Source organism: Hyalella azteca, unplaced genomic scaffold (assembly GCF_000764305.2).
Source record: "Hyalella azteca isolate HAZT.00-mixed unplaced genomic scaffold, Hazt_2.0.2 contig17794, whole genome shotgun sequence".
NCBI classification, from domain to species: domain Eukaryota; kingdom Metazoa; phylum Arthropoda; class Malacostraca; order Amphipoda; family Hyalellidae; genus Hyalella; species Hyalella azteca.
Window position 1 is genome coordinate 194,742 of NW_025947564.1, and position 15,859 is coordinate 210,600.

A 15,859-nucleotide genomic window follows, 5' to 3' on the forward strand; every position below is an offset into this window, starting at 1 on the left:
GGGCACGTGAGACAGGGCACCTGGGGGCACGGGACACGTGAGACAGGGCACCTGGGGGCACGGGCACGTGAGACAGGGCACCTGGGGGCACGGGACACGTGAGACAGGGCACCTGGGGGCACGGGCACGTGAGACAGGGCACCTGGGGGCACGGGACACGTGAGACAGGGCACCTGGGGGCACGGGCACGTGAGACAGGGCACCTGGGGGCACGGGACACGTGAGACAGGGCACCTGGGGGCACGGGCACGTGAGACAGGGCACCTGGGGGCACGGGACACGTGAGACAGGGCACCTGGGGGCACGGGCACGTGAGACAGGGCACCTGGGGGCACGGGACACGTGAGACAGGGCACCTGGGGGCACGGGCACGTGAGACAGGGCACCTGGGGGCACGGGACACGTGAGACAGGGCACCTGGGGGCACGGGCACGTGAGACAGGGCACCTGGGGGCACGGGACACGTGAGACAGGGCACCTGGGGGCACGGGCACGTGAGACAGGGCACCTGGGGGCACGGGACACGTGAGACAGGGCACCTGGGGGCACGGGCACGTGAGACAGGGCACCTGGGGGCACGGGACACGTGAGACAGGGCACCTGGGGGCACGGGCACGTGAGACAGGGCACCTGGGGGCACGGGACACGTGAGACAGGGCACCTGGGGGCACGGGCACGTGAGACAGGGCACCTGGGGGCGACATGCCATGTATAATTTGCTACAGCATCTGTGGGAAAATTTTATCTAATTCAAGGCTTCAATTTTCCGGGGTGACTTAAGATCCTCAATTAAATTTCAGATTCGAGACCATGTCTTAGCTCGGTTTAAATTAAAATTTTGTTCATTAATGGACCCAATATTGCAGTATCTAAATATTGCTGCAATATTGCAAGTTTTTACTCGTCATGAGACATCTAAATCTAACGACCCAATACTCCTTCTTTCTCTAAGCGTTTCATCGCCTTATTCATGAATAAATACACTTGTAATAACTTGATCGGGTTCTTCACCAAGTCAGTCTAAAAAGAGTTTTCGTCAGAGTATTAATGAAGACTTGTTCCCACAAGCATTTATTCAAATACTACACAGTTTATTCACAACACCATGGCTCTAAATAAACTTATATAGGTTGAAAATAGGTTGAAAACAACATACGGGACACGCATCTGAATAGGCAGGAGGCTAACTAACCCGTCGCACACACTACCGCCTTCGAGGTAACCTTCGGTCTTGACACTTCATTATGGAAAACCCGCTATTTTGTTAGAAATAGTCCTTACAACACTTATATTCATCGTACTCGTCTTAAAAAAAGAGCAGGCTAGTTTCTCTAAGCGTTTCATCGCAATATTCATAAATAAATATACTTATATTCATCTTATTCATCTTATAATAAGAGCAGGCTAGTTTCTCTAAGCGTTTCATTGCATTATTTCTAAATAAATAGCCTTATTCACAAATAGCCTTATTCCTAAATAAATAGCCTTATTCTTAAATACACAGCCTTATTCCTAAATAAATAGCCTTATTCTTAAATACACAGCCTTATTCCTAAATAAACAGCCTTATTCCTAAATAAATANGACATGCTCTGTCTGGACCCTGTGTACATTATACAAATTATACAGTGACATGCTTGTCTGTCTGGACCCTGTGTACATTATACAAATTATACAGTGATATGCTCTGTCTGGACCCTGTATACATCATACAAATTATACAGTGACATGTAGACTCAATATAACGCCTAATAAGAAGCAACGAACTTAATACATCAACTGCTTTCTAGCGAAAAAAAAGTCGTTTTCCTAAGACCTAATTTTTAACGAACGGCGAAGCTAAAATTTTCTCAACAAAATTTCCATTCGATGATATCAACAACATAGGGACATCTTTGAAGTTAACCTGTCGTAATTTTTCATGCTTATCGTCAAGAGTTGTTAAAACAACGAAAAGAACATCCATTTTACCGCGATAATTCAAAGTAGGTACTCACTGAACCATGTACTTTATTGTATTGTACTATTGTACTCTTATTATTGTAGATCCTTCAATACAATTCAGTTAAGAAGGTTAAGTCTAACCTAGTGATGACATGGTGCCACCTGCGTGGCAAGCTCCAGCTGTGGTGGCAGCTGAGGAGTTACGTCGACTGCCACCACCAAAAGACCGCGACCTGACGAGCTGCTGGCAGGCCATGGAGCTCCCGAAGGAGACGTGGCAGCGGCCGCGGCAGCCCGAGCATGGGGCGCGGTCAGGGTCTGGGGCGCGGTCTGGGTCTGGGGCGCGGTCTGGGTCTGGGGTGCGGTCTGGGTCTGGGGCGCCTGTAACGCAACACTGCAGGTACAGTTTTGTGTGCAGCTTACGCTTGTAATGATCTAATTTAGACAAAATCGTAAGATAATATTGTAGCCTAAATGACTCCAAAAACCAAATTATGCATTTCATGGAAAAATATACTTCATTTTTTACAAGCATTTCCTACATGAACTTTTTAGTTTTCCAGCGCACTCAACAGAGAACGTGAACTTGAAAAATAAAGCAAGCCAACTTTTAGCCATGTCAGCACACTCAAACTAGCTCAACCGCTCACCAAAAACAGCTAAAAAGTCCTGCAGTCTACTCAACCTCATTCCTAGAAACGCCTAACAGGCAAGTCTATTAAACCCTTTACCAAGAACCCAAACAATCTACCCAACTGACAACATGTCCAGTCTACTGAGCCCATTGCTTTTTCTATTCTACTCAACTGGCAACATGTCTAGTCTACTTGGCCCAGTGCCTACTCTATTCTAACCAACTGACAACATGTCTAGTCTACTTGGTCCCAGTAGTCATCTACTCTATTCAACTCTCTAGTCATCTACTCTATTCTACCCAACTGACAACATGTCTAGTCTACTTGGCCCCAGTGATCATCTAATCTATTAGGCTCTCTGGTCATCTACTCTATTTGACTCTCTAGTCATCTACTGTATTCTACCCAACCCAACAGTCCCCGCCAGCAAGTGACCTAATCCTTCAACAGGACGCGCGAGAAGCTCACCGAGGTCGTCGTCAGGACTCCAGCACCCGTTAGGAGAGGAGGCGTCGCTGCTGCTGGGGATGAAGGGGGACGGTGGGTGGGGTTCCTGCAGCAGTAGCTCCTCTAGTGAGGGGGAGGAGGGCAGCGGGCAACCCACTTCCCATAGTTCCACGCCCAGCCTCGACTGCAACAAACGCTACACTTAGCAACAAGCGCTGCAAACGCAATAAACGCTACACTTAGCAACAGACGCTGCAAACGCAACAGACGCTACACTTATAGCAACAGACGCTGCAAACGCAACAGACGCTACACTTATAGCAACAGACGCTGCAAACACGAACCTGAATTATTTATTGTGAGAAGGGTTGTTTCTCGCGATCAATCTGTGAGTCGCGTGTAGTTCTAACTTGATACAAAAGTGAAAATTAAATTTCGATACGATCAAGAATACATATAACCTACATCAAGATTTTACAAAATGCAATACGGTGGCTTCGTGTGCGACACTGTTAATGAACCTCACAAACTGACTTGAATGCAACTTGAAGTGAATGTAAGTAGTGATGACAAACAAAGTAATCAAGATTCTCGTATGAATGAAAGTTAAAAGAGCAGGTAAGCGGTCGAAGCTTATCTCTTACTCTCTCCACTATATCGTACACAAAGCTGATGAAGACGAACCCGTGCATTAATAATAAATCAAACTTCGGACTTGAATTAATAAAATGTAAGAATGAATAAAAGGCACCACCCACCTAGTAAGACATACAGCAAACATTATCGTACCGTACACAAAACTGGAAACGAACCTTCGTTTTAACAATTGATCATACTTCGGACTTGAATTAGTAAAATGAATTAATGAATAATAGGCACCACCCACCTAGTAAGACATACAGCAAACATTATCGTACCGTACACAAAACTGGAAACGAACCTTCGTTCTAACAATTAATCAAACTTCGGACTTGAATTAATAAAATGTAAGAATGAATAATAGGCCCCACCCACTAGTAAGACATACAGCAAGCAATTATCAGTCCAAGGTTTTATTGTCAGCAACTGACGTTCAGCTCGCAACTCCTTGCACCGTGATACGCATGCGAATGTACATAACATAACATAACATAACATAACATAACATAATATAACATAATATAACATAACATAACATAACATAGTGATGTCGGCGCTGAAGTGTAGGCCTGACGTGGCCTGTCGCCGATTCTTTTCCTTTTCGTGCCTTGTTCATAGATCTAAACTCGTGTCATTTGACCGGATCTTTTCATGACTGACGGAGATACCGTCATGACATACCGTACGTAGCAAAACCTGTATAGATACAAGGTCGTCCCGCCGCAATAATGACGAATTGTCACAACTGGATGCTTCCTCATTCAACAGTACAATGGGAAAAACATTCCATTCATTTCGAACTGCCCCGAGTTCATTCCATGCAATCTTGGAGAACGCATCGAAAACTTGCAGTAATTTCATAAGGTTTGTAGTGCTGAGTAATGTAAGTTTTACTTTGAACAACCCATATTTCGTGTATGGGCTTGATGTTGAAATGAAGACAAAGGAGTTCACAATACATCAAAGGCACGCATAGAGAGGGCAGCCCTAGATACTATATAAGGATTCATTCTTTTTCACATGTGATTATATCTACGTACAGTCTATATATCTTCTGAGTTCTGAATTGAATTTACTTAATCTGTTATAAGAATCTATCTACATTCTACACGTACCATCTTTTACGCACTCTCTGCAAGATCCTACAGTAAAGATTATGAATTGCATTATTGACAAGGATTGATTAGATTAGGTCTGTGACTAATAGACTGGGCATTGAAATTGAACAGGTTAAAATCAGGCGCTCGAGCAAGTCTTGAACAGCTCTGATAATTACAGAAAATGAATCCGCAGCCAGCTCGACTTTCTTGCCTTCACACCGCTATACTTATCCGTCGAGCCTCAAGTCCGGCCGCTTGAGGACGAGTCTTTGAGCATCAAGTGTGGTCTTTTAGAGACGAGGCCTCAAGCATCAAGTCTGGTCTGTTGAAGACATTGCCTCAAGCATCAAGTCTGGTCTGTTGAAGACAAGGCCTCAAGCATCAAGTCGGGTCTGTTGAAGACAAGGCCTCAAGCATCAAGTCGGGTCTGTTGAAGACAAGGCCACAAGCATCAAGTCCGGTCTGTTGAAGACAAGGCCACAAGCATCATCAAGCATCAAGTCTGGTCTGTTAAGAACGAGGCATCTAGCATCTAGTCGTGTATGTTGAAGACAAGGCCTCAAGCATCAAGTCTGGTCTGTTGAAGACAAGTCCTTAAGCATCAAGTCTGGTCTGTTGAAGACAAGGCCTCAAGCATCAAGTCTGGTCTGTTGGAGACTATGCCTCAAGCATCAAGTCTGGTCTGTTAAGAACGAGGCATCAAGCACTGAGTCTGATCTGTTGAGCCCAAGGCCTTCAAAGCGCAGAAATCGAATCTTTTTTAATGCTGAGCTGCGTATGTTAAACTCCAAGCAATATGCGCAGGCAGGAACTAAGTCAGATTCACACTCCTGATGAAACTTCAATCGTTTGATAGAAATTTAATACCTGCACTCAGACATTTAGAAACGGATAAATTGAAGGGGCTTCATGGTCGTGGCGATAATTTAAAATAACATTCTGCTATACCGGTACGTAAAAAATATACTTCCAGTTTACATGAAGATAATTTGTAACATTCATAAGCTGTTCACGAGATCTTGACATGGGTAGCGGCATTTCAGCACCAGAGATGCGCAGCATATTAAAAATATTTAAACTGGACCCAAGAAATAAAGTCCAATGAATAACGTTTGCCCTAAGCTCACGGCAGCTAATTATCGAGCCAATTAAAATAAGTGAAGAAAGCGAGACCTAGTCAATGGTATCCTCCTGTAGAAACAGCAAGCAGCTGCCGTCCATCATATTAGAAGAACGCATTTATCTATTTGTTAAAACCGAAATGAAAAACAAAGAGAGGATTTATGAGAACATACCATGAGTCACAGTAAAATTCAGCAATTTACGTCGCACACCATCCTAACTTTTGCGGTTATCAGCCTGAATAAAATAATAAATAAATAGCACAAGAATGTTCCAAGGGAAACTAGAGGCAATACGTACAAGGTTACTCACGAAGCTACACCACAAAACTCGGCCGCCGCTTTCTCCTAATGACGTTAACACAAAGCAGCCCAGCGTCGCTATTACTGAGACCGCAACATCAACACTTTTTGGTGCCGCTAGCAACTTAGCAACTCTTTGCACTAGAAAATCTTAGCTTTTGAATAGTTTCTAAATACGGTAATGTTCTAGGTTATATGTATTTTCAAATATGCCATACTTTTAAAAATTGCCGCTTGAGACGCAAGAGGTATCAGGTAATGACGAAGAATTTTTATAGCCGTTCATGGAAGTGTAAAATATTATCACTATAATCAAGTCTGACGCCATACATCTAACATACTTTTTCGAATAAAATATTTTCTGATTAATTTATAAGTATCTTTTCACCAACGAAATACATGTCTTGTTTACGAGATACGTTATACGTTGGCAACCAATTCAAAGCAAGGCCATTCCACACGTGCAAAGTTTGACGCATTTCAAGAGAACGTGGTATGAAAAGTGCAGCGTTTTGGTAATGTTTCCAACCCGCAGAACTAATCCTGTATTTTGAATTAGAAATAAATTGATCAGTTGTAGCGTCTATTCAGAAACTGAAGAGGCGGCAAGTCCCACGACCTATAATGAAATGACGATAGGGTGCATGCCAGATCACGTGTGAGTTGATTCAATTAAATTCGAATTTTCCGTGAGAGTAGAGACCCAATCCGGCTTCAGCCATGAATCTAGAAATCGAAGGAACACAGCAATTATCAAACAAACATTATAAATATTACGTGCAGAGAGTAGGCCGCTGCACACGCGCGATGACGTAAGGGACCCGACGCGAGCGTGTTTACCAAACGTGCCACTGACGAAGGGAACGCAAACATGTCGAGTCGCTGTGAGAACGAAACGCCCTAGCCACACGCAAGGAGTATTGCAATCATTCGCTGCAATTATATGGAATAAATACCAACGGTTTTGGCATGAATTCTAAATTAATAATTAAACTGAACTGGCGACGTGTTTGCAAAAAATGCAAACTAAAAAGAGCAGAGAGCACGAGCGAGCGTTAAGTACGAGCGAGCGCCGAGCTGAGCACGAACGAACTTGTGTACCAACACGAGTCAATAAGAATTAAGAAACAAATCGCTCGGATCAATTCTACACAAAACACACGTGAATGATGTAACTAATAGGAATTATAAGCTATTAACAAGCTAAACCGGACGCCATTGAGTGCGTTAATTAGAGTTACATGATTTTAACGCAGACTAAAGATAGCTTACGCACTTGGCAATATTAACAAGTGGTTAATGGTAACAGCGATTCGTGGTCCTATCTTTTGAACGCGAAAACGTCGTAAATGGAGGAATGACCAGTGGGAAGAAGTGTCAATTGTATGCCATGTTAATTATTTTCTTATAGATGACACAAAGAAATTTGCTGCAAGTTACCAACAACAACATGCGTCCAGGTGCATTTACATGTTCACAGCCATGTTCATAATTATATCATAATCATAAGGGCAGGGTGGCCCAGTGGTTAGGGGAAGGTGGCCCAGTGGTTACAGTTCAGAGTACCAAGATTGGCGCAGAGAGGCGCGGGTTCGATCCCAGCTCTGTGCGCCAGTTTCTGTGGTCAGAATCGGCAAGGAGGCCGGGCGGTTAAGCACAGCAGAATTGTAGCAGTGAGTTGCGAGTTCGAGACTCGCACCAAGCTGTGGATGTTCTGCGATGTTAAGAATCGGCGACAGGCCTACGGCCTAATAAACGCTGAAACCGCTATTATTATTATTATTATTATTATAATTAAGTGACTAGTGGACACTAGTGTTCTCGATTCATGTGTATGAAAGTAATTCTATAGTTTTATGACATTCGCAATAAGTACCGATATCTCAACTGCCAAGGAGAACAAGATTATTCGGATGACATTAGCATATATGACTTTTATCATTTCTTTAATTAGTTATTCTTTGAAGTTCCTGTTAACACATATCCAAGTAAGGAGAATAAAGGAAAGTCAGCTTCTTCCACGAGCAGATATCTACGCAATAAAGTAGAGGCTTATACGTATTATATAGCACGTAACATTAGTTTTTCACATTCCTAATACATTATATACCCATTTAGCCAACACGTGCAAATAGGTTCTTCGTACAAACAATCCATACGAGATGTTGTTACGAACTACGTGCAACGCTTGATATTTTACGTCAATGAGCAGCTTGGACAGTATAGGTTAATCGTTCTTGGGTTGAGGAATATTAATTTGAACTGAGCTATAAAAATAAGGCCGCATGCGTTTTTGTTTCGATAATAAACAGAAATTATAAGGGAAACATTGTGAAAAAATTACCACTTATCACATCTCGGTGGCATAACAATAAACCAGAGAGCTTATTACAGTTAACTTATACAGATTGACTAAATAATGGCCAATGTCGATCGATCGATCGATCGTTTCGAGTGAATAACGATGTATGCTGTATGCCTGGTCAAATGCTGGGGCCATACTTTCAAAATTCGCTAAGTGAACGTAAGTACTTAAGCTCTATTTTCTAGTCTATGATTGGTGGATTTTGATTGAAAGGCCGTCGATGATTGGCTGATGAACTTACGATCTCTTAACTTTTTTGAAAGTATGGGCCCTGGTAGGCAAATACTGAACCAAGGACACATCTTTCAAGGTTCCTAGCAAATGTTAAATGGTTAGGTTAAAAAATCATTAAAAAGACTTGTACGTACCAACCAACGCTAAAAAAATATTCCTTCTAGTTGTAACGTAATGCGTTACAGACAAATTTAGAAAAGTGAACACTATTCTCATAAATAAGGAAAATACAACAGCGCTGAACATAAGGTAAATTTCAGAGAAGCTGAAAAATAGATGTGGTCTCTTTGAATCATCTTTTAACCATTGTCTTAGCAGAAAATTAATGATGCGAACGAATAAAAAGTAATAAGTAAACGTAATTAGGGCAGCTGCCGTTCAAAAGCGCGACCTGGAGCTAAAATAATGTATCAATTTTTCCTACAGCCTCAAGGATGAAAATGGCCACGCAATATCAGCAATAAATGGGATTTCAAGCCTTATTTCTAAAAAAGTACATTGAATAAAAAATGTAATACCCTCACGAGGAATTATAAATTTCAAGACTTGAGGCACTGTACTAGATATATGAGAGCAGTATAATCAAGTGCTGCTCAATCGATCAAGCAGTTCACGCGTAATCAACTGAACGCAGCAATCAATGTAGTTCATAAACGAGTCAGCAGGCAATCGGCGCTTTAACCCACTTCACGGCACTGGGGTATTCTTAATGTGCTGAAAAAAATTAAGCATGCGCCAGACAATCGATCATAACACGTCATGTGACTGTCATGAACGCCATCCAGGGGCCATACTTTCAAAACTCGCTAAGTGAACGTAAGTACTTACGCTCAATTTTCTTGTCTATGATTGGTGGATTTTGCTTGAAAGGCCGTCAATGATTGGCTGATGAACTTACGATCTCTTAACTTTTTTTGAAAGTATGGCTTGAAAGGCCGTCAATGATTGGCTGATGAACTTACGATCTCTTAACTTTTTTTGAAAGTATTGGCCCAGTAATGCAAGAGGAAACGCGCATCAAAGCAGACCCTGCAATAACGACACAACGAGTCATGTATAGTGAAGTATCTTCATCATTGCAATGAATTGCTCAGATACAAAAGTTATACGGCGAGCAGTGGATTTACTTGTGTTTTCTTTTTTATAAGATTTGTCACTGTTCATATTGAAAATTCAAACAGAACTGACTGCTTGAATTTGGAGTGACGTCAGTTACGTCAGTGTGTAACAAGTGACGTCAGTGTGTAACACGTGGCGTCAGCGTGTAACGCGTGACGTCAGTGTGTAACACGTGACGTCAGTGTGTACCACGTGACGTCAGTGTGTAACACGTGACGTCAGTGTGTAACACGTGACGTCAGTGTGTAACACGCGACGTCGGTGTGTAACACGCGACGTCAGTGTGTAACAGGAGTTTGTATAGAGTTTCGTGCAAGAAGTCTCTCTTATACACTACATACTTATACACTATACCTACTTATACACTATACTTATACACTACACTACTGTACTAAGGATACACTAAGGATGGCTCATGCAGCCCCGCTCCCTCTACAGGATTTGTTCTCAATTGTAGGAGCGACAAATGATAACTAATACAGCAGAGGAAACAGTTATCTAAAACACTGAGTGTTTTGAACGAAGTGAAAAGACGAATCTAGATATGTACTTAAAAAGACTGCTTCGAGCAATGAATGTTAAACATTGAACCGCGTTGTTAGTGAGATTATGTCCATCCTGCAGTCGATTTCTTATGAATATTTCGCGGAGAGCGAAAGGCAGTTTGTCAAGGCGACATGCGTGGCAGCAACACCTTTTTACTCTCTGTGACTTCACATAACCCAGGTTATTCAAGGACAATATATATCACTTAAAAATGTTGGTACCTAATAGAAATGAGGCGCGGTGCAATTCAACACATACTACATTCATTTGTCCGAAGATCTATTTATTCTGTGAAATAATTAAAGGTCTTTCGACGACAATGGATTTTTCTGTGCGAACATGAATTAAGACCATAGACAGAGAAAAAGTTCCAACGTGTGAAAGGAAAAATTGTACAGTCGGCAGCGAGCTGGCGCGATATGCGACAGAATGAAGTCATGCCGCCCTTAAGGCGGTTATTGCGCACCCTAAATTATGCATGCGGCGCACGTGAGTCACGAAGCAAAGGAGGGCTTCAAATATCGTCTGATTACGAGCAGATATCTAACAAAAATCGTCAAGGAAGAAAACTGGCGTCTCCTTCTTGGGGGCTGAGAGTTGATGCTGATACAGACATTTCTTTTCGTAACAACTTGTTATCAAATTTGTCACCCTAAATTTGTAGTTGACACCACGGAAAAAACGCTTGTATAAGAGTAGACGTTCTGGTATAAAGTTAGTCTATTAAGGAGAAATCGGCGACGCAATTACGAAAAAGATCTTATTCATGATGCCTTAAACAACAGTGCGCAGGCGCACAGGGGGCATTGATAGGATAAAAATGTCCATGGTTCAGCGTAGAGATGCTACGACCACAGGCGCCACGGCAGCCATACACAGGGCGCGCTCTACCCTCCATGGGCCATACTTTCAAAACTCGCTAAGTGAACGTAAGTACTTACGCTCTATTTTCATGTCTATGATTGGTGGATTTTGCTTGAAAGGCCGTCAATGATTGGCTGATGAACTTACGATCTCTTGACTTTTTTTGAAAGTATAGTGAACGTAAGTACTTACGCTCTATTTTCATGTCTATGATTGGTGGATTTTGCTTGAAAGGCCGTCAATGATTGGCTGATGAACTTACGATCTCTTGACTTTTTTTGAAAGTAAAGGCCCATATCGCGACATGCGCACGGCTATGAGGCAAGACGCATGACGTGCGCGTGAGTCTTGCGATTACCACCGCGACGCGCGCATTGTGGCGCACTGCCAACTGGCACGGCGGCCGCCACGGCTGCAGCGGCGCAGGTTTTCGGCATATGAAGCTCCACGCGATGCAACGGCTAATTCCTGGGCCCATACTTTCAAAAAAGTTAAGAGATCGTAAGTTCATCAGCCAATCATTGACGGCCTTTCAAGCAAAATCCACCAATCATAGACAAGAAAATAGAGCGTAAGTACTTAAGTTCACTTAGCGAATTTTGAAAGTATGACCCCTGAACTACATGCAGTGTTTATCAAAATTAAATTTAAATCTAATTTCAGAACATAACACTTACGTATTTTAAATCATATTTCCGAGCATTAATATAGAATAGTATCTGTTTAAACAATACCCAACTCCGCGTAAGTGGTAAACAGCGTCGTGGAGTCAGTCACGGCATCATATTAGCATATTTTATAAGGATTACATAAAAAATTATCCCAAACTTTCAGGAACAAATTCCCGTTCACAGTAGTAACGTGGTAATTTTCAGTTGCTTGATACGTGCATCAATGTCTTCGGAAATTAAGAGTATTCGTTTGAGGCCTCGCTCATGTGCTTGTGTAGCTTGTATCACAGATACCATCATGTGTAACGCACTCCTCTTTCTGTTTGAGTACATTACGTACCGTCATATCTATGTAGCACTGCTGCTGTAACACTGCTGTACAACCGCTCCAGCAGAGATGAAGAACTTGCTAGCACCATATGTACCGTCATACACATTAGATAGACGAATCTATAGATAGAAGGTAATGTAATAATTGATTAGAGACCGAATATTTCAGTCACCTAATCAGCAATTCAATTAATAATCGAATATGTACCACTCTGTAACACTGCTGCACAACATCTAGAGCAGAGATGAGGAATTTGCGGTATCGCTAGTATGGCATTAGCGAGTGTTCTTCAAGATGATCCAAGGATAGTCAAGGTGAGAAGACAGCGAAAACAGAACAGTGCTTGAGCACGCAGCATGCAACGAGAAGTCGCTGCATATGTTGCTGCGTCGCTGCATATGTTGCTCAGTCGCTGCATATGTTGCTCAGTCGCTGCATATGTTGCTCAGTCGCTGCATATGTTGCTCAGTCGCTGCATATGTTGCTCAGTTGCTGCATATGTTCAGAGACGACCGTACATACAACGACACGAGAACGTCAAGATACAAATTGGTATCACTAACTCTAATATGAGATCGTTTAAACAGATAAATATGACATTAATCCTCTCGTGCTTTTTGATACGTCCCGCATTTTAATTCATTTTACGCCCAACATAAAATAGAATTTTACATCGTTTAGATAGATGAACACCTTCATTAATGCTCATTGTCGCGTTATTATATATCTGATCAATGCACAGCGAAGGCTCAGATCAATAAACATTTTAGATACTTTCTCAAAATATTATCAAACACGTATATATTGTATCAGCTTCTGAATAAACGTGTTACATTCTTTATCGACTCAAGAAGGGACTATATTCTATATCGACTCATCACTTAGCTTTGACCGATCGGTGAATCGTTGTAAACAATTTGCACGTCCAATGTGAGATTCGAATCATAAAATAACAGTTTATGCCCTTTGACAAAGTGCGCGTTGTAACATTTAGTTAGTACACAAGGCTCGCTTCACATCGATAATACATAACTTAGAACGAATAATTATCAATACAGACGTAAATTTTAATAGAATGTTGCCGTAAAATAAAAATTTAACTTCGACGAGCCTTCATTTTCGTGAAACCTGGATACATGTTAGACTGCCGAAATGTGAAAATAATATTTGTTTTCTTTCATTAATTCTTATTATTATCGCGTTCACATTTAGGTTAAATTCAATAAGTGGTATGCACGACTCATGTATATTTGTCAAAGTTTGTGACCCTGCTTGCTTGCGGGTGCGTCCTAGAACCGCATATACTAGGTGACCCCAAAAAAAGTTGCTAAAAGTAAAGGCTTATAACTCGAAAAGTAATAAAGTATTAAACGTAATATAAAGAGAATTACTGTTCGTGCGCGCATCATTGATACTTATCGTGTCGAGATATTACCTGAACCTGAAATTTCATTATTAATGGGAGAATAGGAAAGGAATGGAGGAAAGGGAGAAAATAATTGTCCCAAAAAATTACATTTGATTTTGTAATTGACATACCTAAATTGAATTTAGAAGACGCGAAAAAATTTCACTTTTTTGAGCCTTAAGTAAAATGGTAGTTTTTTCTTCAATGTAAAACGTGGGCTTTAAATATGATTTCAAAATTATAGGAACTATCAAGCCCTGACAACAACGGGTTAAATTACTAGTTTCTCCTATAAATTATATAAGAAGGCACCATTTCTTAATGAAAAACCCATCTTCTCCTTTAAAAAAGAGAGGATAACAATTGTCAATGAGCAACATATTGCAGTTTTTTGTGCACTTAAAGTAACAGACAACAAAGGCGACAAAAAATAAAATGACACAAAAACACTGAAAATAACAAAACTTTGGAGCAATGCAAACATTTTGGTATTTCACCAACTATCGAAATATCGAAATAAATATTTCGAAAAAACTTTGAATTCATTAAATATAGCCTAATTTGCCAAGATTTCAAAATTTTGCGTAGTAGACCAATTGCTCGAATATCACAATAACTTTTTCTTCCCAAAATCACAGAGCAACCATAGACTAGTGCTATATCATAAACGGATAAGCTACCTCAGGTTGATCCTCCAAGGCTCCAGCTGCTGAAAAGATGATCGTAGACCTCGCAGAGAACTTGTATTTATGCTACATTAATATTATTTGATCAGTGGCACAACGAAACAAGCTAAGATTCTTCAATCGACTTCAATAATAACTAATAATGGTCTTGAAAGAGCTCAACTGGTTACCTCGTAGTCACCTATCCAGAAATTCACGGTGCACAACCTCGCATGCGTGCGACACGCCTACCAACCTCTCACTACAAACTCCAGTTACGTACTGACTACTTACAAGCACATGCATAGACTTAGACTGTTTAGTCTGAATTTGTATGGAGACTTCGGAGGTGCAGCACAAGTGGGAGGCAGCGCAAGTTGCCGATACTGAGCTACCAGCCTACCACTACTCCGACTACTCCGTAGTGGTAGCTCACTAGACCGTAACAATGAAAGAAACTATAATCAAACCATATTTTCTATGTGTTTTGGTTCAGTTTGCAGCGCTGGAGTTGCACCAGCAGTCAGCTGATCGCATCAGCTGTGCAGCGGCAGCGCTGGAGACACGACGCCGTATTGAACCACGCGGCGGGGGCCCAACCCCCTCTCGTTCTGAGCCCCCGTGGGGGGCGCCGCAACTTGAAGAATAACAGACCACAAACCAAACCGCTGGGCCCAACGTATTAAAACCGCTGGGCCCAACGTATTAAAACAGCTTGGCCCAACGTATTAAAACAGATTGGCCCAACGTATTAAAACAGCTTGGCCCAACGTATTAAAACAGCTTGGCCCAACGTATTAAAACAGCTTGGCCCAACGTATTAAAACAGCTTGGCCCAACGTATTAAAAGCAAGTGCAGCGGGAGTGTGGGGTGCAGCAAGTGCAGCAGGAGTGTGGGGTGCAGCAAGTGCAGCGGGAGTGTGGGGCGCAGCAAGTGCAGCAGGAGTGTGGGGCGCAGCAAGTGCAGCAGGAGTGCCACCACTTCACTTCTGACTGCCAAATTTGTGGCTACGAGCAACGCCACTACAGTGGACCCCTAGTGCTGACTGCACCAGGCTTGGTCTGCTGTCTATCACGCCCTAGTGAAGGTCTGAAGGCTTTGAATCATTCGCGACCTTCTGTGATTTACAACTGCTTTGCATGTGTTGACATAGGCAAAACAGCTCTACAATTACCGGTCGGTTAAACTCCAAAATAAATTACGACAATTAGAACGGTAACCTGCCTACCAGATGAGCGGGATAATGTTTTGAATTTTCCGGCATTAAATCAAGCAATTATTCGATAAAAGCATTCCATCTATATTCTATAGGCACAGTGGAAACTGGAAAGCTGCCAATAAGTTCAAACAGACAAGAAATTTAGCCTCGAAATTCATAAGCTTCAGCCTCAGTGCGAAGCAAAGTAAGCAAACTTAACATTTTGGACAACTCTCATAAGTAATGCAAGGGAGACGTTGTCAGCAGT

General features: G+C 42.0%; 1 protein-coding gene across 1 annotated transcript in view; it reads right to left on the reverse strand.

Annotated features, from left to right (window-relative positions):
* Positions 1-15,859, reverse strand: part of LOC108674188 — a 65,159-nt gene that overhangs the window by 21,250 nt on the left and 28,050 nt on the right. The window contains exons 2-5 of the mRNA XM_047885392.1: positions 3,048-3,210; positions 2,086-2,289; positions 1,634-1,698; positions 52-661 (exon numbers count right to left, since the gene is read on the reverse strand). Of these exons, the coding sequence (XP_047741348.1) occupies positions 52-661; positions 1,634-1,698; positions 2,086-2,289; positions 3,048-3,210 (1,042 nt within the window). The remainder of the gene's footprint in view (positions 1-51; positions 662-1,633; positions 1,699-2,085; positions 2,290-3,047; positions 3,211-15,859) is intronic.